Source organism: Triplophysa dalaica, chromosome 1 (genome assembly GCF_015846415.1).
Source record: "Triplophysa dalaica isolate WHDGS20190420 chromosome 1, ASM1584641v1, whole genome shotgun sequence".
In the NCBI taxonomy this organism is placed as follows: Eukaryota; Metazoa; Chordata; class Actinopteri; order Cypriniformes; family Nemacheilidae; genus Triplophysa; species Triplophysa dalaica.
This window is the reverse complement of record NC_079542.1, coordinates 27,611,604-27,634,801: the sequence shown is the minus strand read 5'-3', so window position 1 is coordinate 27,634,801 and position 23,198 is coordinate 27,611,604. Positions and strand designations below refer to the sequence as shown.

General features: G+C 39.0%; 1 protein-coding gene across 4 annotated transcripts in view; it reads left to right on the top strand.

Moving 5' to 3' along the window:
- Positions 1–23,198, top strand: part of focad (focadhesin) — a 69,501-nt gene that overhangs the window by 1,664 nt on the left and 44,639 nt on the right. For 3 of the 4 annotated variants that reach the window (XM_056744133.1, XM_056744123.1, XM_056744111.1), the window contains exons 2-10: positions 2,216–2,297; positions 2,394–2,468; positions 3,368–3,522; positions 17,149–17,247; positions 18,228–18,329; positions 18,514–18,739; positions 19,600–19,806; positions 20,759–20,846; positions 21,120–21,310. In XM_056744133.1, the coding sequence (XP_056600111.1) occupies positions 2,241–2,297; positions 2,394–2,468; positions 3,368–3,522; positions 17,149–17,247; positions 18,228–18,329; positions 18,514–18,739; positions 19,600–19,806; positions 20,759–20,846; positions 21,120–21,310 (1,200 nt within the window). In that variant the 5' untranslated portion in view covers positions 2,216–2,240. The remainder of the gene's footprint in view (positions 1–2,215; positions 2,298–2,393; positions 2,469–3,367; positions 3,523–17,148; positions 17,248–18,227; positions 18,330–18,513; positions 18,740–19,599; positions 19,807–20,758; positions 20,847–21,119; positions 21,311–23,198) is intronic. The other variant, XM_056744117.1, reaches the window with a different exon arrangement.

Sequence of the window (23,198 nt, the reverse complement as noted above, 5' to 3'; positions counted from 1 at the left end):
CTTTGGGCTTACTTGGATTTCTTCATAAATTGGTCATAAAATGTGTTCTGATCTTCATCTAAATCACAACAATAGAGAAACACAGTCTGCTTAAACTAATACCGCACAAACATTATACGTTTTCATGTTTTTATTGAACACAACATGTAAACATTCATAGTGCAGGGTGGAAAAAGTATGTGAAACCCTAGGCTGATGACTTCTCCAAGAGCTAATTGGAGCCAGGAGTCAGCCAACCTGGGGTCCAATCAATGCGATGAGATGGGATGTGTTGATTAAAGATGGCCTGTCCAATAAAAAACACACACCAGTTTTGAGTTTGCTGTTCTGAAGAAGCGTTGTCTTATGTGAACCATGCCTTGTACAAAAGAGCTCTCAGAAGACCTACGATCAAGAATTGTTGACTTGCATAAAGCTGGAAAGGGCTACAAAAGTATATCTAAAAGCCTTGATGTCCATGTGTCCACGGTAAGACAGATTGTCTACAAATGGAGAAAGTTCAGCACTGTTGCTAGACTCCCTAGGCGTGGTCGTCCTGTAAAGATGACTGCAAGAGCACAGCGCAGAATGCTCAATGAGGTGAAGAAGAATCCTAGAGTGTCAGCTAAACACTTACAGAAATCTCTGGCACATGCTAACATTTTTGTTGACAAATCTACAATAAGGAAAACATTAAACAAGAATGGACTTCATGGGAGCATTGGGAGGACACCACGGAGGAAGCCACCGCTGTCCAAAAAAAACATTGCAGCACGTTTGAAGTTTGCAAAAGAGCACCTGGATGTTCCACAGCACTACTGGCAAAACATTCTGTGGACAGATGAAACCAAAATTGAGTTGTTTGGAAAGAACACACAAGCTATGTGTGGAGAACAAAAGGCACAGCACACCAACATCAAAACCTCATCCCAACTGTGAAATATGGTGGAGGGGGCATCATGGTTTGGGGCTGCTTTGCTGCCTCAGGCCCTGGACGGATTACTGTCATCGATGGAAAAATATATTCCAAAGTTTATCAAGACATTTTGCAAGAAAACTTAAGACCATCTGTCCGCCAACTGAAGCTTAACAGAGGATGGACGATGCAACAGGACAACGACCCAAAGCACAGAAGTAAATCAACAACAGAATGGCTTCAACAGAAGAAAATACGCCCTGCACTATGAATGTTTACATGTTGTGTTCAATAAAAACATGAAAACGTATAATGTTTGTGCGGTATTAGTTTGAGCAGACTGTGTTTCTCTATTGTTGTGACTTAGATGAAGATCAGAACACATTTTATGACCAATTTATGAAGAAATCCAAGTAAGCCCAAAGGGTTCACATACTTTTTCTTTCAACTGTGTATATATATATATATATATATATATATATATATATACATATATGAAATTATAAGAGGGTAAGTAAATTATGACAGAATTTTCATTTTTGGTTGAACTATTCCTTTCACTGGCTCAGAGTCAGTCACACAACTACTGATTATCTTATTACTTTCTGTACGGGATTCTTATGCGACAACTTGACATGCCAAAACCGATGGTCTTCAACTGGACAGACATTGATGCTTTGGCAAAAGGGACTTGTGAATAATGCATCTCATTGATGTGGTTGCCAGTGCCATCTGTCAAATGGTTGTAACCTCTGATTTTAGATGCAAGGCAGAGTGTCTCAAGCCTTTTTTCGTTTGACCTGAGACTACATTAGTTTACAGTTTTATTATTCTAATTTTACTGTTATATATGTTATGATTAATTATATCCCTTAAGGTTTTATTCGTGTCTTGGCTCCCAAACTTTGGAAGCATTTTTGTGTTCTTTATAAATAGTGTGAGATTTCTACTCGTTTTTTTTCTTTCAGGAAATAATTGTTGATTTTTGAATATTTTTATTGACTTGATATTCAGTTAAATTGCACTCTTTTGTGTTTTAAAATGAATCTGAAGTCTAATTGACCTCTTTCGCTTATAATTTTTTGTCACCAGTGAGAGTAAGTTCAAAATATTTTATGACGTCACATCAGTTAAATGAAATCAATCCTTATCTTAACAGCATTTTAACCACTTGTCATCTCTATCCATCTGCCCTCTGGATCCATCCAATTGCTAATAGATACATGAAGTCCTGCCCTACATTATATTGTTAATTACTCAGTTACCCTGTTAAGTTTGCCAATTTCAATATTAATCTGCATGTTTGTTTGTTTTTTGGAGGAAACGTTAGTCGTGGTTTCTGAAGATGACTGAAAACTTAAAGACAAGATTTGGATTCCCAAGCACACTCATTCAAGCTCAGGTGAAACACTTTGTTTTAAGAATTTTCTATAGAACCCCCAAGGAATACAGATTTTCCTGTTATGTTTTAACCTATTTAAATTTTTTATTCGTCTAGGCTGTGAGGTCCCTGGTCACTTCAGTACTTAAAGAGAAAGGCCTAAATGAGAAGATTTCTCAAACCAGCACTAAAGTAAGTACTTTGAACCTTTTTTGTTTAGTTTTTTTAACACTACACAAACGTTTGAACAAAATTCAACCTACAGAACATTTATAATTTAATCAAAATGTTAAACAAATATATTTAATTATAGTTTTAATTATATATGTAAGATTAAATTTATAAAGAAATAAAACTAGATTTTTTTTACATTTAAGGAAATGGTCTGTATTTAAAGACATATGCTCTCGGTTGATATTTTTTAGATAAAGAGTTCAATGTACATATCATACTTTACAAACGAAAATAACTTCACGAGTCCTAAAATATGTCCTCCATTACAACTGCTAATTTACTTGTGTAACTTTTAAACATCAGCTTGATAAATAAATGAAACACAATACTGTTTACGTTCATTAACAATTTATTTTCAGCATTCAGGGAACTTTACCTGCTTAATCACGGTATAGTAACTGAAATAAGCATAGATAGTTGAGAAGATACTGTAATTCAGAGAAACAGTATCTTGCCAACTATTTCTTTTAGCTCTTATCATTTCAGACCATTTGTGTCCCACAATTTAAGGTAGGTTGTTTTGTGAAACTTTAGGAATGTATAAGAACACTCACTGGGCTTTGCTTATCCAATGAAGCTCTTATTGGACGGAGCAAAATATTTCAGACCTAATTGGACCTTACTTACTACAGTTATGCAACTTTTATCACATGCAGAGAGGGTGTTCGCTTTAAAGTTGTCACAAAAGCAACAAGGGACTGTTTGAGGGGAAAAAGAGTTGAGAGGGTTGTTAAAAACTAAATTGTCATTTTTTGCAAAATATGCCCAATTTATAACAACACGCGTTGCCCAATGTACTTAATAAAAAATACAGTAAAAGCTAAATACAGGAACACACAAATGTTGTGCTTGTACAGGGCAGAGCGCTGGAGACTCTATGGGATCAGTGCAGCAGTGATGATACTTTCGTCCGCTCAGCCTGCTGTGATGCTCTTTTGCTGATTGTGGACCAGGAACATGCTGATCTGCAATATGTCCTCAACACCACCCTCAACCTTTTGCCCTCTGCAAGGTAGGCCCCTTTGAAGAACCATGTAATAGCCTTAAAAGGAGGAACTAACATAACCTCACAGTTTTTAACAAATTCTATTTTTGATACAGAGCTATGTGTGATGCATCTCACACCCTAACCACCCTGCCGAGCCCTGATGGGATCTTATCTTGATTTTTAGGCCCTACTTTGGTTTATGGAGTGTCCAACAACACGTTTATGTACATACAATGTGTTTAAACACAATAATGTTGTAATAATAGGCAGTTATTCGTACCTTACTTCTTGACTGACTCTCAAATGATTCGTTCCGCGATTCATCCGTCTAGGCCACGCCTACCCGCTAACCTTGTGTCATGTGGTTGGTCAGATGGTGTAGTCTGTTGTTATTGGTCAAACGCGTTCATCATTTGTCGCAAATGGTACCCCACTACCATCATTACAGGATTACGGTTTACATGTGGTTGGATGTCATGTATATTATCTGTGTAGCTAGAGATGGCGATTTTACCATACCAATTTAAGCCCGAGTCTGACGAGGAAGCATCAGAAGACGCTAATCCACAAAAAACTCCACCACGACTGGAGCACGATGTTTGTCAGTGGCAAGTGACAACTCTTTTCATAAAAACTCCCAGTGTGACAACATGCATGTTGTGCTTTTGCTCATCAATGAAATAAAATATATATTTTTTCTTGAAATACTGTTAATACGTTAGTAATACTATTATTTCGCCTTAACTGTGCGCTGTCATGGTACATAGAGCATTTTAGAAAGTCGAGTCGCTGTTATGAAAAATTATTGTAGTATCACCCAAAAATATCTATATAGGTGCACTTGCGGCAAATGTGTCAAAATGCAAAGTTAATAGCCAGATAAACAAACTGTAACACCCCAGAAATAACGGTACATGCTAATGTTAGTGTTATATGCATTAGCTAAACACACATATAAGGGGTCCTATCTTGCACCCAGCGCAATTGACTTTGTACACCGACGCATGTGTCATTCCTATTTTGCACCCGCGCAGAGCGCGCTTTTCCCTCCACAGAAGCACGTCGCTAAACTAGTGAATGAACTTGCGCTCCCTGGGTGGTTCAGCGCAAAAAAGGAGGCGTGTTCCGGCGCAAACAATCCCTGGTGCTATTTTGCTGTTCCATTAAACAATTGCGCCACTGACCAGAAAAAACCTAGTCTAAAGTCAGTGGCGCGTTGCGCGTTGTTCATTATGCTATTTTAAGGGCGCATGCTTGACCATAATGTATAGCGTGCACAACGCGGATACACTTTGCTCATGTAATCTACACAAATGCAACAGTTATTTTTGCAAATCATAAATTGTTACACTAAAAAAATATTAACACATGAGATGACGGAAATCATTGTGGTGTGCCACGAAGATGTGAAAAAATAGGCATAAATCTAGCTTACAAATTATTCAGGCTAATTGTAGTAATTAAGGATCAGACCTGTTTGCCCAATAGTGGCAAGACATATATGTATATAAGGACATCTGACAAATTGGTTTGTCCGTCAAGAACCAGGAAAAAAAAATCGACTGAAAAACTGAAAAAACTGAAAGACTGAAAAAAAAGACTGTGAAATCACCTTTACCATAATGTAAGTACATTAAAAACCTTAGTCTTCAACTTACCAGTTGAGTTGAGCTTGCTCATATTTTTGCGCCTGGTAAATACGCCATAATAATAGCAATCCATAATGGAACTTGCGCACCCGCTTTTAAAGGGAATGTTGGATGACGCTCTGATTGGTTTATTTCACATTAGGCCCAAACCACACCTATGAATAATGAAGCTACTTCAGACCAACCCATTTTAGATTTGCGCCGGGCGCAAGAGCCATTTATCCCGCCGGGAAAATAGCCACAGCGCCGAGACCCGCCCACAAAATTACTTGCGCTTCGCGCTTTGACACTTGCGTTTCAGATCGTTAAAATAGGGCCCAAGGTACGAAAATATTTCTTGAAGTTCAGACAAAAATGAATAGTCACACTTACAGGTTGTTAATCGGTGGAGCTAACAGGTCCAAATAGAGCTGGTATTGCCCCCTCTTTCAAGGATAGTCGTTTCACATACCCTGCAGTGAACGCGCCAAGATTATTATACCAATCTTAGTTGAAATGACGCGCGCATAGTTAAACCCTGGGGTTATACTCCTGTGGTATCGTTTGAAAAATGAATTGTAGCCATTTTTCCCTCAGACGTTCTTCCTTTGGTAGCTGAAATAAGACTGACTTGGTGTCACACCGTAGAACACAGGCTCTAGACATGATACACACGCATCACGAACGAGCGACAGTGTTTGGGGGAGGAGAAATAAGGAGGAGATATATTCGCGTCAGTCTGTGCAAAACGTAGGCAGGTAGCCACGTCTCGTTTGTGTGATTCAGAGTCGACTCCCATTTTTACAAGCAAATAACTTTGTTATTTATTCACCTTCGGATTTACAACTTGGCAGACAGCTTACTTTCAAACACGGCAACATCTCATGCTACCTACTCTTTAAAGGACCCAGTCTTTGGCTGTTTTAGAGGCTTTGATTATGTTTTTTGGGTGTTTAACAATGGATGTTCATGCTTCTAATTTCAAGAAACGCTTCATATTTCACATATTTCAAGTCTATTGTTCAACGCTGTCCCTCTTCTAACAAAACGACTGGATTTTCTTCCGGTCTATATAAAGTCCCTCCTTCCGAAACGCTCTGATTGGTAAAGCTGACCAGGTCTTTCGTGATTGGCTTCCACTTCTCAGGCTGTTGTGATTGGTCGGTGCCCCCCTCGGTGCACATGTATTCATAAAATTTTGCTTTTAGCAATAAACAGTAACAATGGCGTCAACTTCAATTTATCAGTTAAAAACATGCAGATCGATCTAAATTTAACTGAGGTCTAATAGTGCATGAGCAAATGTCAATCTTTGTTAGAGATTGCACATTTTTTCCTACTATGGCGAGGGGAATGTCACCTGACCGAATGGCATCAGACCGGTTATATTAAATAACATTGATAACAGAAGCGTTAGTTTTGCATTTTTATATTGGACCCGAGTTGGATAATAAATAAAGCTGATTACTAGAAGACATTTGTCAACTGGAAATTGTGAAGCAGGACAACACAAATAAAATAATCCTTTAAGTTCTTTGGCTAAATGGTTTATAACAAATATATTTTAAACAAATTTAATTCAATTCAAGTTTATTTATATAGCGTTTTTCACAGTGTGCATTGTTCCAAAGCAGCTTAACAGGGGCAAACAGGAAAATCAGAAAATGTAAAACACAGCACAGTGCATGGTGTTTATAGAACAAGCAAGATCATTCTAATAAATAATATTTAATTAATAAATAAATAAATGCAGTCTCCTGGTGAGCAAGCCAACACTGCCCTGCTGTGGCGAGGAACCCAAACTCCAATGATTGATTAATGGAGAAAAAAACCTCGGCAGACACCAGGCTCAGCTGGGAGGGCCAGATCCCCTCTGACGTGTCATAGCTGCACTCGGTGACCCCGAGCAAAAGCCACCGAGCAAATATCCACGAGGAAGAGGGAGAGCCCACCATCTGTAACCCAGAAAGTCCCACTCACCGAAAACCGTGCAGGTTCAACCCGGTCCCACTCCACGATCGACACCAGAAAACAGAGGAACAACCAGGGAAAATAGTAATGGCATATTGTAGCTTTATTCCCTTGTTGTCCGACATCGACCACAAAACAAGGCCTAACTGGACCCCCACAGCCCCAGCAGATGAATCCCCACAACCAACGAGCCCCCCCCTCACTCCCCACAAACACCCACACAACAACCTCCAATCAGGGCCACTGAATGCAGCCATACATTCAAACTGCTGACATGTGATGTAAGTTTAGCATTAAATACCAAGTGTAACTTCAGCATTACTGTGACAAGTAGTCCGTCTTTGCTCTAGGTTGGGGATGTAGTGGTCTGAGCTGGGATGGTCCGATAGTCGTATTTCTCTTGGGTGGTGGTGGAATTGCCTTAGATGGAGCTGGGATGGTCAATCAGTCAGCAGCTGTAAATGGCGTAATCTTTAGGTGGGGATGGGCATATGTCGATCATCTGGACATGGCGGCGAAGGCAGAAGGAGAATAATTAGCGTAGCTGCTGTTCATTAACTATGCATTAAGTGAAAGCTTGGCTGAAAAGATTTGTCTTTAATCTAGATTTAAATTTGGAGAGTGTGTCTGACCCTCGAATAGTATTAGGAAGGCTATTCCAGAGTTTAGGTGCTACGTATGAGAAAGCTGGACCCCCTTTAGTGGATTTTGTTATCCTAGGTGTCCTCAAAAGTCCTGAGTTTTGAGATCGTAGAGAGCGTGATGGGTTGTAATTTGATAAAAGCTCGGTTAAGTAAGTAGGGGCTAAACCATTTAAAGCTTTGTAATTAATTAAAAGAATTTTGAAATCAATACGATACTTAATGGGTAGCCAGTAAAGCGATGATAGAACTGGGGTTATGTGATCGTATTTTCTTGACCTGGTAAGAACTCTGGCAGCTGCATTCTGAACTAACTGTAGTTTGTTTATTGATGATCCAGGACAACCACTAAGTAGAGCATTATAATAGTCGAGTCTTGAGGTCACAAATGCATGAATGAGCTTTTCTGCGTCTGCAACACACAAACTATTTCGTAATTTGGCAACATTTCTAAGGTATAAGAAGGCTGCTTTTTTGATATTTGAGATGTGATTTTTAAATGACAGGTTGCCGTCTAATATAACGCCTAGGTCTTTAACTGTATTTGTTGGAGTAACAGTGCAGCCTTCAATTTGCAGGCTGTAATCGAAAATATTCTGTTTACGTGTTTTTGGTGCTATAAGTAATGTTTCCGTTTTGCTAGAGTTTAAAAGAAGGAAATTACTGGTCATCCAATGTTTTATGTCCTCGATGCACTCTGCCAGTTTGGATAGTTTGAAGGAATCATCTGGTCTTGATGAGATATATAGCTGAGTATCATCTGCATAACAGTGGAAACTAATTCCATGTTTTCTAATAATGTTGCCAAGGGGCAGCATGTATATGGAGAAAAGCAAGGGCCTAAAACCGATCCCTGAGGTAATCCATAATTTACTTGCGTGAGATTTGACGATTTCCCATTTATATTGACATATTGATATCTGTCTGTTAAGTAAGTTCTGAACCATTTTAGTGCCTGTCCCTAAATACCGTTATAATCGTGTAAACGATCTAATAGTATTTTATGGTCTACAGCAAGGGTGTCAAACTCAGCTCCTGGAGGGCCGCAGCTCTGCACAGTTCAGCTCCAACCAGCTCTAAACCACACCTGTTTGGAAGTTTCTAGTAATCCTGAAGATGTTGATTAGCTGAATCAGGTGTGTTTGATTAGGGTTGGAGCTAAACTGTGCAGAGCTGCGGCCCTTTAGAAACGGAGTTTGACACCTGTGGTCAGTGGTTCTCAACTCCAGTCCTCAGGCCCCCCCTGACAGAATACTTTGGATGTCTCCCTATTGAACACCTGAACAAGTTAATGAGATAATGAAGTGATGATTGATCAATAACGATGAACAGGTGATGTTAATCGCTGAAGAAAACATCATAAGTTCAAAAACCATAATAATGTTTCCTTTAGTGGGGCTCTTCCCCTTGATTTATTTTTTATATCAGCTGTTATAGTGTGTTTCTGAACAGCCATACAAAAGACAAAATTGTTGGAATGAAACCTTCTTAAATTGTTATAAGATAGATACAAATAAGGGGGATTTAAGTCTGACAAATATCGTGACACACCAAAAATCAACCAACATTGGTTCAGCTATTACCAACAGCAGGACGAAATAATTTTGTCTTTTGTCAGGCTCTTATAAATATACTTCAGAAACAAACTATTTCAGCTAGCAAAAAATGTAACATAATAAATCAAGGGTAAGAGCCACACTTAATGAAAGCTCAACACTATTATGGTTTTTATTCTAGTGATTGTGTTTGTTAACATCACCTGTTCATCATTAACGACTCAATCATCACTTCATTATCTCATTAACTTGTTCAGGTGTTCAATAGGGAGACATCCAAAGTATTCTGTCAGGGGGGGCCTGAGGACTGGAGTTGAGAACCACTGGTCTACAGTATCGAAGCAGCACTAAGGTCAAGCAGGACTAAGAGTGAGATGTTATCTTTATCTGATGCAATAAGAAGGTCATTTGTAATTCTAACAAGCGCAGTTTCAGTGCTATGATGCGGTCTGAAGCCAGACTGAAACTTTTCGTGTATGTTATTATTTTGTAGGAGAGTACACAACTTAGTGGACACAACTTTTTCTAGTATTCTAGACAAGTACGGGAGATTTGAAATCGGTGTATAGCTTCCAAGTTCGTTGGGGTCTAAGTTTGGTATTTTTTCGATTTTCTCTGCAAAAAATTTCATGAATTCATTGCTATCAAGGTGCGGCGGAATAGCCAGGTCAGGGGAAGTCTGTTTGTTTGTTAATTTAGCAATTGTACTAAATAAAAACCTTGGATTGTTTTTGTTATTTTCTATGAGGTTACGGAGGTGCTCTGCTTTTGCAGCTTTTAGTGCTTTTTTGTAGCAGTTTGCACGCTCTTTCCATGCAATTTTAAAGACCTCTAATTGGGTTTGTTTCCATTTGCGCTCCAGTTTACGGGTTTCTCTTTTTAGGGCGCGTGTGGTGCTATTGTACCATGGTGCTATGATTTTTTCATTAATATTTTTTGACTTCATAGGTGCAACCGATTCTAATGTATTAGGCAAGGCAAGGCAAGTTTATTTATATAGCACATTTCATACACAAAGGCAATTCAAAGTGCTTTACATAAAATGATAGACAGAAAGAAATACAACGTATCTTTAAAATGCAAATGATTTAAGATCACAAATACTTTAGATTTTAAGAAGCAATAAAACAGCAATAAAATTGATTAAAACTGTGAGTTTATATTAGGGATGAGTCACGAATTTCGAATATTCGAATAGTTTATTAAATTATAGAATTTTGAATATTGTGTGCGATCTTAAACAATTCGCCGTGTTTTCACACGTAACGCGTTCATGTAACCAAAGGGTGGCGCTGCCAATAACGACGCACCTAAAACCTAAAGGCTGTCAATCAAGAGACATTAGAGGAAAACATTTTCCCACAAGAATTGGTAAGGAAGTTAGGCACATTGTAGACCCGCGTGGCATAACAGATACGGGAAATTGAGACGGTGTCAAAAATGAGTTCTGTGTGGGGTCCTTTAATAAAATGAATGAGAATAAAGTGCAGTTCAAACTCTGCAATGTAAAGCTGGTTTATAATGGATCAACAACTACGATGCACAGTCAACTGAGGGCGAAGCACCCAGCAGGTCCATCCACAGGTCAGCAATCTTAAAATCTTGCTAGGTGATCGACGTACTGTTAATAAGTACTGTTAATATATTGTTAATATATTAATGTTTCAGCACGTTATCTTAATGTATTGCTTGATGTAAGATTTCCTATTCCATAATACATAAAGCAGTGTGCGGTTATACGGATTTAAAGCGTAAATGTTCTCTTTCTCTCTCCGTGTGTGTGTGTGTGTAATACTGTAAATGCGTCCATGTGGGGGAGGGTTGCGAATTTTGAATAATTTTCGAATAGTTCTCATCGATCTTCGAATATTATTTTTGCTTTAAATGCCCATCCCTAGTGTATATATAAAAAGAATAAGAGCAAAAATAAAATAAATTAGAAATAGAAGTGCAGTTGATGTAAACCAGCACAGTGCTCAGGTTGTGAATGCACAGCTAAACAAGTGTGTTTTTAGTCTGGATTTAAAAGTAGCTACTGTTGGTGTCTTCTGGAAGCAGATTCCAGCTACGGGTGGCGTAATGACTAAACGCTGACTCCCCCTGTTTTGAATGAACCCTTGTTATCTCTAACTGATTTGATCCTGATGATCTGAGAAGTCTGTTTGATTTATATTCAATGAGCATATCTGAGATGTATTTAGGTCCTAGACCATTAAGTGATTTATAGACAATTAATAATACTTTGAAGTTGATTCTAAAAGTAACTGGTAACCAGTATTAGAGAAAATAGTGCCCATGTTGCTGGTCATGTCGTCGAGCGATTCTATATTTGTTGGCAAGGTTATTAAAGTAGTCAGATCTGGCAGGTTCCTTATGAAACTATCTTTAGTAGTTGAGGTGATTGTTCTACCCTGTCGATAACGAGATATACAACTGATTTCTGCAGTGCGCAGTGTAGATGTTATAAGATGGTGATCGGAAACATCGTCGCTTTGAGGTATAATATCGATATTTGTTAGATCGGCTCTGTGAGATATAATCAAATCTAGTGTACGATTACGTCGATGAGTAGGTCTATTGAGTATTGCGTTACACCAAAAGAGTGTGGTAGCTCTTTAAACGCCACTGCTAATGGATCGTTAGCACTATCTAAGTGGATATTAAAATCTCAGACAATCAGTACTTTATCGACTTTAACCAATAGGTCCGATAAGAAGTCTGCGAACTCTATTAGAAAATTAGTGTAAGGCCCAGGGGGTCTATACAAAGTAGCCAATGTAAAAGAAAGCAATGTTTTTTTACTTTTGTTTGGAACAATTATGTTCAACGCAAGCACTTCAAATGATTTAAATGTACGCTTTGTTCTCTGAGTTACGGTGAGGAAGTCTCTAAAGATTGTTGCGACACCACCACCTTGACCAACCTGACGTGGCTCGTGCATATAACCGTAGCTTGTTGGAGTAGACTCATTTAGACCAAAATAATCATTTGGCTTAAGCCAGGTTTCAGTAAGGCATAGTATATCAAAACTGTTATCTGTGATCATTTCATTTACAATAACTGCCTTTGGATTTAGTGATCTAATATTAAGTAGCCCAAACTTTAGGTGTTGGTTTTGCTCATTAAATATATTGTCTTTTATAATAACGATAAGGGTTTTTTTATCTGACTTTTACATAAATTATTATTTAGTTGTATTATTCAGTGGACAGACACAGTCTCTATGCATTTGGAAGCAGTAACATTCTTAACAGTTGGCTGAGAGGAACACAGACTATGGTTAAAGTTTGTACTTACTAGTCAAATGGTGCGTTGCGTCTTTGAGATGTTGTCAGACAGAATTTCCGCTCCAATGCTGCTGGGGTGCAGGCCTTCGGGGCGTTAAATGTGAAGCAAATAATTTAAACAAAACGTATACAATTCAAATGGAAAAATATCAGCTCAAACTGCCATACAAAGCCGACCAATGAGTCTTGACCAGACACAAAGAATAGAAAAATCAGTCTGAAGGGGAAAAAGGGGAAATTAAGCTAATTTACCGTCACTATTTCCATCCAATCTATTTTTTATATTACGCGTGAGAAACAGCTTGTCCACATTGTTGGAAAGAGGTGAGCTTCTTGACTTATTCACAATGAAGCCAGCATTTGAAAAGAAGTTATCTGATGGTGTGGATGTGGAGGGGATACAATGAATGCGCTTAGCTGCTTTAGCGAGCTTTGGAAATCGTTCTTTATTTTTATTGAATAGACCACCCTCATCTGTCGACTATAGTACTACAGTAATGCTTACATGATCCCTATATTGCGCAACTTCTGTGGATAAACTTTCTGCCAGATCAAACACTGTGGAGTATGCTTATTTTCGTTGTCAGTGTCAAGGAATGATAAGCTCTTAAAACATGGGTCTAAAGGACTGCAGCTTCTGTTTCAATGGTGGTTGCGAGATTTCCCGTCAATTTCTTCTGCTAGTCTTATCTTCAGTGTAGGGCTGGGCGATTTGGCAAAAAAAATCTAATCTAGATTATTTCAGAACATTTGACCGATTCACAATTTCTATTTCTATTTTTTTCGTTTTTGCTTAACTAGTCAACTTAAAACATAACTACAACAATAAAGTACTGAAATAACATTCTCTTTATTAGTAATTTGGAAAAAAAACATAAATAAGAAAAGTTTTTGCATTTTAAAACATTTCTATATTGTGGCTAGTTGTTTTTTCAGTGTACTTTACAGTGGTCAAGAAGGTGTAGAAGTACAACTTTGCAAAAGAAAGATGCGTTATAAAGCTGTTCCGACACTTTTTTCTTGCTACAATGTCCACCCTATTTTCATTTTCAGCTTTCTGGTAGATGGCAGCAGATTTTTATCCAGAATGTCCCGGTACATTTCTCCATTCATCCTGCCTTCAATAATATGAAGTCTGACAGTACCCCTTGCTGAAAAGCAGCCCCAAACCATGATGCCTCCACCCCTAAACTTAACTGTTGGTATGGTGTTCTTGGGGTGGTGGGCAGTGCCAATTCTTCTCCGAACATGGTGTGTAGAAGGACTGCCAAAAAGTTCAATTTTGCTTTCTTCCGAGTCCGACCATACTATAGTCTCCCAATAATCCACAGGTTTCTCCAAATGCTCTTTCGCAAACTTTAACCTAGCCTCAACATGCTTTTTGTTCAGCAATGGAGTCTTGCGTGGTGACCCTGCATGGATGCCATGGCGGTTCAGAGCATTGCTTATAGTTTTCTTTGAAACAACAGTACCTGCTGATGCAAGGTCTTCCTGAAGTTCTGCCCGAGTGGTTCTTGGCTCTTGGAGAACTCTCCTGATTATTCTTTGGACCCCTCGGACAGGGATTTTACGTGGAGCACCTGATCGTGGCCAGTTTATGGTGAACTGATGCGCTTTCCATTTCAGGATAATGGCCCCCACAGTGCTGACAGGAACATTCAGCATTCTGGAAATGCGCCTATAACCATTCCCATCCAAATGCTTTTCAACGATAAGATTACGAAGATCTACAGAGAGTTCTTTGCTTCTACCTATCATGAAGTCTTTCCTGTGTGCTTCCTAGGTAATGAGAAGCCTTTATAGGCCATCAATTAGGACTAAAGCAGCTGATATCAATTAGTACTGATATGGGGCAGGGTTTCTCTCACAATACTGACAGATTTCATGTGATCTCCTGGCTTTCTATGCCATTTTGCACCTTGTTACCTTCATGTGTTCAATACTTATTCCCTGTGTCATTTCACTTTATTTATTATGACTGAACTTGTATACTTAAATGTTCTGATTTCTTTGTATGAATTCAATATTTGGCTTGGTGGCTACATCTGGTGTAAATTTTGTGTCAATAGCCCACTTAGAAATATCCTTACTGATGAAAATGCTGATGTGTCAAATACTTATTTTCCCCGCTGTAGTATGAGAGTAGGCAATTTCGGTTGAAGACCTCCTTTTTTTAACTCAACTCAACTCAACTTTATTTATATAGCGCTTTTTACAATTTTCATTGTTACAAAGCAGCTGTACATGAGACACATTTAATACAAGTATGAATTCTAAAGCAGCCCCCCCGGCCAGGCAGATAGTGCAAAACAAAATGCAAACGGTGGTGAGGAACCCAAAACTCCCATCGAGAAAAAAAACCTCAGGGGAACCCAGGCCCAACCAGGGTATTCCAGTTCCCCTCTGGCAAAAGCTGCTGCCTCTGCACAAGCTCAACAGTGCTTGCACAACAAGGCTTAGTAAAAATATAAAAATTAAGGATTAAAGATTATCATTAACAATCTAATAGCATTTGAAATGTTGTAGGAAAAACAAAGTTGTCGCGTCCTTTATCCAGCTCTATCCTCTTAGCACTTGTCAGGTCACCGCTTCCCATTCTCAGCTCTGCCATCAGGTCTGGGCATGAACTGCATCCTGCGGTAACCTTGGAACAAAGAGACAAGACTGGCTGAGAGTAGAGTACTGTTCTGCACTCTTTGATGCAACAAGTACATCATTTGTTGTTAGATGTGTTCCTGGTTCCGGTTGATCTAAATAATGCAGCCTAAATCCTCTGAGGATTAATATTATGGAGGTGTAGTGTATGCAAGATTAAAAAGATGAGTCTTTAGTCTAGATTTAAACTGACAGAGTGTGTCTGCCTCCCGGACCGTGCAGGGAAGAATATTCCAAAGTTTAGGCGCTAGATAAGCAAAGGATCTACCACCTTTTAGGAGTTTGGCTCTTGGATTCAAAACACAGGAGAGGATGCACATCTGCATATTCAGACATCAAAAGAAACATCTGAAAAGCTGTCTATTCCGTCAACCTGCTTGTGTTTCATACAGACGCACACAACAAACATGGCTGCTGCTGTCATCACTGTCACACAAAGCTGCTGCCCACACATTCTACCCTTTTCACCACCCAGAGCTGAATTTTGATGTTTTAACACATGAAAAGAGATGGTTTTTTTTTAAATGTATTATCATAGCTTAGAAACATTGATGGTAGTTCAGTTCGGTTATTTGCTCTGCTAATATTATTTCACTGGCCCTAATGCAAAGGGAAATATTTTTTTTAATGTATTTACAGTTATGCATTGGGGGATCCTTTTCTTCAGACCTACAGTGTATTCAAAGATACACATTTATTAGTATGTGTGTTCCCGGGAAATCAAACTCCTGAACTGTGACTAAATTTGAAGTTTTCTCTTGTTAGTTTATATGCCTGCATGTTTTTTGTGCATTGAGCCAGTCTCAAAAGAGCAGACAAGTAAAACTTAAAATTAATAGAATAACGCAGTGTTTAGCCGTTAATAATGTGAAAAGTATGAATACATTTGACAATCCTGTATTTGATGATCATCAACCACAAAATTTTGTATGTATTTTCTGCAAGTTCTTTGCTTGCGTGATTTCAAATGCATTGCATTTCAGTGTGATATACAGTAAGTTCCACTGGAAAGTTATGGCTTCATTATGCACAGTGCGTGCCAGGCCCATGCAGGGAGGCAAGATGAAAGCCGGAAAAAAGAATTGCTTTCACTGATGAGATATGCCTTTCGACTTAGTAAGCTATACAGTAATCAAAACCATACATACAGAGAGATGTACTTTGGTGTGCAGCAGTACAGACCACAGAGAAGAAGGTTCGAAATAAAACACAGCACATGTCACCAAGCATTGGTGATTTATAATGCATGAGAAGCGCTTCACTTGTTAGGGAATGGGAACTATTGCATCCCAATATTCTATTGTATTTGTTAAAAATGTCATGCCACCATACTACTCTTGGTATTGCAGTATGGAGTATGCAAATTGTGCAGTGTATATCATTTCTGTTTGTGTAAAAAATCTGTGTTACTTACCACTTTAAACCAGAGCATGTATTCCATTCCACAATGTAATGGGTACTCTTCCTTTCTGTTTCTAATATGCTGAATAAACTCTAGGAAACATGAAATATAGTTGAACTATTTACATACTATAATCCATGCACTATGTAGTCTACTATCTAGTGAATTTTAGGCAGGTAGTATCGTCTCGAATGGAACACTTGACAGCTTTATACTAACGGGAAGTGTAAGTGGTTTCCCAGATGAAGGCAAAAGACGTCAAAAGCATTTGTTTGGAATCAATTTCTACTTTTTACGCTACATTTTTCTTTTTAGATAATTGTTTTGCCCTACTTGACCTCCGCTATAACAAGACTGAAACACAAACTTTCCTTTGCAGTGACCTTTGCTTGCGCAGTGCCTGATAGCCCTGCCTCTCTTTCTCTACATTAGCAAGGTGACCATTGAGTCTGTAAAGTGTGCATGCAGCGTTCCACATTTCATATGTTTTGATGATTCTTGTCTGGACAGGAATGTTCAAGGGCTCATAAAAGTGGTCGGGCGGTTGTTACAAATTCAAGCAAGTCGACGAGATAATGGAGTGAACTTCACCTGTCCATATTCAATCAGGCAAGTGCCTTTTTTTCTTAATGTCATGTTAAGATGACAATTGGACCTCTTACAAATTGCCTTTGGAGACATTTGTGTTTGGGTTAGTCTTGAAAACAAGTTTTACTTAGCGATTAAACTTTCTAGCTGTTACATAGAGCTACAATTGGCTTTTATCAGGGAGGATGATTTGATTAATATTTAGTTAATTTCTATGTCTGCTGTATAAGCTTATTTATGACCATTTTGAGCTGAAATAGTGCAATGAGTTAAATGACAATCAGTGTAATATCCCAACACCTCTCCTGAGTTTCTCCCTGGTAAGAAGATTTATGTTTGGAGGACTCTGTGCTGCCCTGGGATTGGTGCTTGGCCTTTAGTTTAGTGGGCGTCGAGGGAGGGATTGATGATTAATGAGAGATGCCCACTGATGCTCATTGTGTCCGTCTGCTCAAATCTACTCAGCAATCTGCTCTGGGGTCACAAGGCTACTTACTGTAGACATCCAAGAGAAATTGGCAGTAGAGTTTTATGCATAAGTATAAATTAATTCTTCTTTGGCCTTCGAGGGAAGACCAAAGTGAATTTTCGTTTAATTTTAAAAAAGTCATTAGTCATTCCCAGTCATAAATTAGACTGGGAGTAGGCTTAAGCCCTGTCCGGAAACCATCCCTATATCATTTATATGAGCTCAGGAATAGATGGGAAATTTATCAATACAGTTTTAAAAGCAAACCAGTGAGATCGTAGAAGCTGGTTCAAACATTTATTGCAAAGAGTTGCAAATTCTAGGCAAAGGGTGACAACTTTGAAGATGCTAAAATATATAGATTTGATTTATTTTTGATGTTTTCAGTAAATGTATTTTTTGTACTGTTGTTCAAAAATGTGGAAATGCAAATGGGTTAGTGACCCTCATATAGTATTAGAAATATAGTACAATACAGGAATATTGGATTTTATATGTAAATATATAAGTTTTCTAACATTTCTGATCTTAGAAGCTTCCCACACCCCTACATCACAATAATGGAAAACCGTCCTGACTGCTGGCCCGCTCTTCTCCAGGAGATCGACGATTTCATTCAGCTGGCTGCTGACAGGTATGAGACCTTTCCAGATCTAAGTGATCAAAGCTTCTAACACACTATAAGAAATTGTAGATTTTGAGAGCCTTTTTTTACATTAACATGAAACTTAAATATCTAAATCTACTATTTTGTGAAATATATGTCTCTCAAAAGTGTCTTCTAATAGACTTCTATTGATGTTGTTGGTGTTTTTCAGAGATGAGCCAGTGTTTGTTGAAATGTTGGTTCCTTTTCTCCGCTACTTGTATTGTGAGCCACAGAGGTTATCAGAAAATGCCCTGCTAAGACACAGTCTCCTCAGGGTCCTGCTTCAGCCACGAGGGGCTTCTCAGTCTGATAGCCAGCTGGGCAAAGGGCCGACTGGCACTAGGGTGGGCCGCGAACTGATTCGCAGCCTCTTTGACCTGTTTCCGTACATGCTGGTAAGCTAGAAGAGAGTAGGCCTATTAACTGTGCTTTACTAAATTAGCTCTACTAAGATCCTTGGAAGGTTTCAACAAGAAGGTTAATATTAAAAAAATGTTGTGAATATCATATGGTGTCTTGCTTTACCTTATGACTTCCCAAAAAGCTTAGACACCCACTGTAGTCTTTTTTTGACACAGAATTTCTTGTTTTCTCCTGAGGAACTCTCATATTGGTCAGTGTTTTTTGCACCAGTTATTTACAGCTTTACACTATCACAGTTACATTACTCCCGTAATTACTTTAAATGTAGCAAAATTTAATTTCCATAAATTAATTTTCAATTCCACTATGCTCATTTTTAACGGTTTTCTTTTAAAATATCAAGATGTGATTTTTCTAATTACTGATTTAAATTAGAATAATATTCTAATTTAAAACAGTAATTGGAAAAATGCATAATAAATGAAAACAGCTTTAACATTATAAAACAATGCATATAGATTCTATAATACCCTGGATCAAAGTAATGGTCAGAAGATGTCTAACAAATAATGTGTATATTTAAGATGTCACAATATGTTGTTTTAAATCATCAGAAATTCAGGTAATCTGCTTTCACACCAATCTGCAGTGCACCAAATATATATTTTTAGAATTCTGTCTATATCAATAACAAATGTATTATGCTAAATAATAAGAGATTTAAAACACAAGTGCATCCTCACAGAACATCTAACCAGAACCCATACTTTCTGCTTAATATGTTTACTCTGCTTTAAGAAACTTATAAGACAATGCTGGTTAATTTAACTGAAATACTTAATTTTCACATGATTCTTGGTTCATGTAATATCCTCATGCACATGGCCCATAGGTGGATAGTGTAACAGCACTGGTGGAGTTCGGCTGTTTTGTAGAGTCTTTGAGCTCTGCTCTGCTCACCGATCCAAGTGTCTGGAAGAAGGAACTGCCCCAGCTTGCTCTTCAGCTCTTGTGTGCCTGTCACCTCAGTGTGCAACTGGGAGGAGAACTGATGTCTCTGCTTCATACACTCCACCAGCTAATACCTGCATATGCAGAGGTGAGTGCACACGTCATGTTATTCTGTTAATGTGTTTTATTTTGATAGTATGGTGAAGAAGGAACAAGACACAAAGGTGAGTTGGACATTCCAGAGCACTACTGTCACTTCATGTCTAGCACTTTGGTACCATGAAAATCAACAAAAAGCACAAAAAAGATAGTCCACATGACTAAATGCTTGCAAGGTTGACCACTAACAGCTTAACTAGAACACCTAAAGACCAGCTTGCTTAGACTGTTATTTAAACCAGCTTTTTACGTTTGCAAAAATGTAGTCTAATGTTAATGTACTTTTTTCAGCGGTTGATGTCATCTTTTATTACATCAGTGTAAAATGTAAATTAATATATTTTGGTTTGGTAAATGTTTTCTCCTTTATTTAATGTGTTCCTTTAGCCCAATTGGTCGAACATTAGCAGCCCAGAGGCTAAGGGTTTTATTTCGACAAACACATCATGACAAAAGAATGAATATATACTTCAAGATTGCAAAAGTGTCAATGTAACTTGTGTATTTTACTAATTTAACACTACCTTTGACAGTATGTTTACAATGTGTTTTACAAGAGAAAGTTTAGTCCACCTGCAAACCCAAATTTTTACTAGCACCTTATGGAATTTTTGCTTAATAAATAGACATCATTTTAATATTTTTGCACAATTTTCCTATACTAGTATGTTTTACATTGCACTGTTTTGGGAATACATTAGAACTGAATATACTAGTGGTAAACAAATGTAATCTCCATTTAATCCAGTTCTCTTTTGTCTTTATATTCTGTTTGGTCAGTTTTTTTTTTTCGATAAATAACAATAAACAATAATAGCTTTTTTATCTTTATAATGAATGGTTAGCAACGTTTTCTGCCCAAAGCAGATTGCATTTGACGTTCCCTCATGGATTGCTTTTTTTTTTGAACAGTTGTCTGACTGTGCTCTTTCTCACTGTAGGAACTCCCATTTGAGCAGGTGATCATGGGCATCTCCCTTCTTCTTCTTAGAGCTTCCACCTCCCAGCAAACTGCTATCCTAGAGCTCGGTAAAAACTCCTCTAACCATCTGAACACTTCCTATTGATACAACTTGTAGATTACAAGTTTGGTCCTACCTATCTTATGTTTGAAGGAATTTCACAATAAAGGAAAATTATTATGTGGTAACTTACAGATAGTTCCTAGCAAAGTCTCTTTCAAAGTTTACACACACTATGCCACCTCTATTTATGCTATTAACATGAATTGTACATTTAATCCGCCAACAACCAATAATACGCAGTATACAATACTTAAGAATGCTTTTTCTTGCCTCTTAGCTGTGAAGATTGTGCCACCTGAGATCAGTCCTCCACCAGGTTCTTCTGTGCTGGTGATGCCCTTGTTGCAGGTTCTTTCCTGCCTCACCCTTATGGAAGCTCTCACAGATGGTGAAAAACATACCAAGACTATTAAACTGGCCAATTCACTCTTGCAAACGATTCAGAGAGAACCATCTGTTCAAAAAGAGGTACTACATATGATCCTCCATCTGTTTTTCCTTCGAACCAAATTCAACTGGTTTAAAAATCCTTAATTCTTGTGAGAGATTATGATATTTTACAAGTCAGAGGATAATAGTTTTGATTTAAATTTGTAGTTTCCATCAAGTGACAACAGCAACATCAGTGTAGTGTGATTTGCTGGAAAAGTATATTTTATCTGCTTATTGTTGATAAAATGATTGGCATGAACTATAAATGCAGAATAGGTATTTATACTGAAAAGTTAATGCACAGTGAACTAACAATAAAATTACCGAACTCTTCTCAAAACTTGATTCTGATTGGCTAGTTGCGATATTTCCAGGTTTGTTATTCCTGTTAAGATGGCTTCAAAACTAAAAACGCAGGGTCATCCTGATATTGTGGCTTATTTTGATTGGTGCAGTTTAATATGACAATAAATTAAATATCAATATGCATATGTCACGGGTAGAGCAACGACACATAAACGAGAAGTGCAGTTAGTGGCCCCGGAGGGTATATTTATTAGGGTTTTCAGGATAAGATAACCAAGGAACCCGGTTGGTCCGTTCTCCCGGAGGATACGAGCCCTCATCCGTCGGCGCCTAAGTGCAGAAGAGGAAAAGGCTTGGTTATGCTTCCCTGCTTGGGAGACGTTGCTCACCCGTGATCTTGTCCCAGCGGCTTTTGTAGTCGTCAGTAAACGAGCCGCTGGTGATGATCCCGAAAAGCAGCAGATGTGCTGCTTTGATTTCTCCTGTTTCCATGGCGACGCTGATTGCGGCAGGGGTGACTCATCACACCCCCCTCAAAGCGTCGTCCTAGTCCGGTGTATCGTCCTGTGGGGAGATGGAGAGAAGTGTTTGGAGGGAGGGGTTTACCTGACCCAGATGTCCAACCTGACCACATCCTCGACAGACCGTCTGCATTGCTCTGGGAGGTCCCGGCTCGATCTACCACGGTAAAGTGGTAGTCCTGGAGCGCTAGGAACCACCTCATGACCCTGGCGTTGGTGTTCTTGGATTTGGCCATCCACTGTAGAGGTGCGTGGTTGGTCACTAGGGTGAACTTCCTTCCTAGTAGATAGTATCGGAGCTCCTGGACTGCCCACTATATGACCAGGATCTCCCTCTCTACGGTGGCGTACCTGCCTTCTGCTGGCGTCAGTTTTTGGCTTATATACACTACCAGATGTTCTGCTCCGTCCTGGGTCTGGCACAGCACCCCTCCCAGCCCGTGTCTGATGCATCGGTCCTAAGGGTGAAGGGGCAGCCGAAGTCCGGGGCATATAGTACCGGGGAAGATGCCAGGGCCTTCTGCAAGACCTGGAAGGCCTGTTCTGTCTCCAGAGTCCACTTCACCTTGTCTGGCTGCCCCTTCTTGGTCAGGTCGGTCAGGGGACTGGCTATGGACGAAAAACATGGGATAAAACATCGATAGTAGCCCACTAGTCCAAGGAAGGCCCGTACCTGGGATTTATTGAAGGGTCGGGGGGCATTCCGGACGGCTTCCATCTTCTTGATTTATGGCTGGACAAGACCTCCTCCGACCCTGTATCCCAGGTACTGGGCTTCGGCGAGTCCAAGATGGCATTTTTTTGGATTCGCCGTTAAGCTGGTCTTCCTTAGGTCCCTCAGCACTCTCTGCAATCTGCGGACGTGGGTATCAGGTCATCAATATAGGCTGCGGCGTATGATTGATGGGGTCGTAGAAGGATATCCATCATCCTTTGAAACGTGGCAGGTGCCCCATGAAGCCCGAATGGCAGAACCGTGTATTGCCAGTGTCCGGAGGGGGTGCTGAATGCGGTCTTCTCCCTTGACTCTGGGGATAGGGGCACCTGCCAGTAGCACTTGGTTAGATCCAACGTGGATATGAATCGAGCTTTCCCCA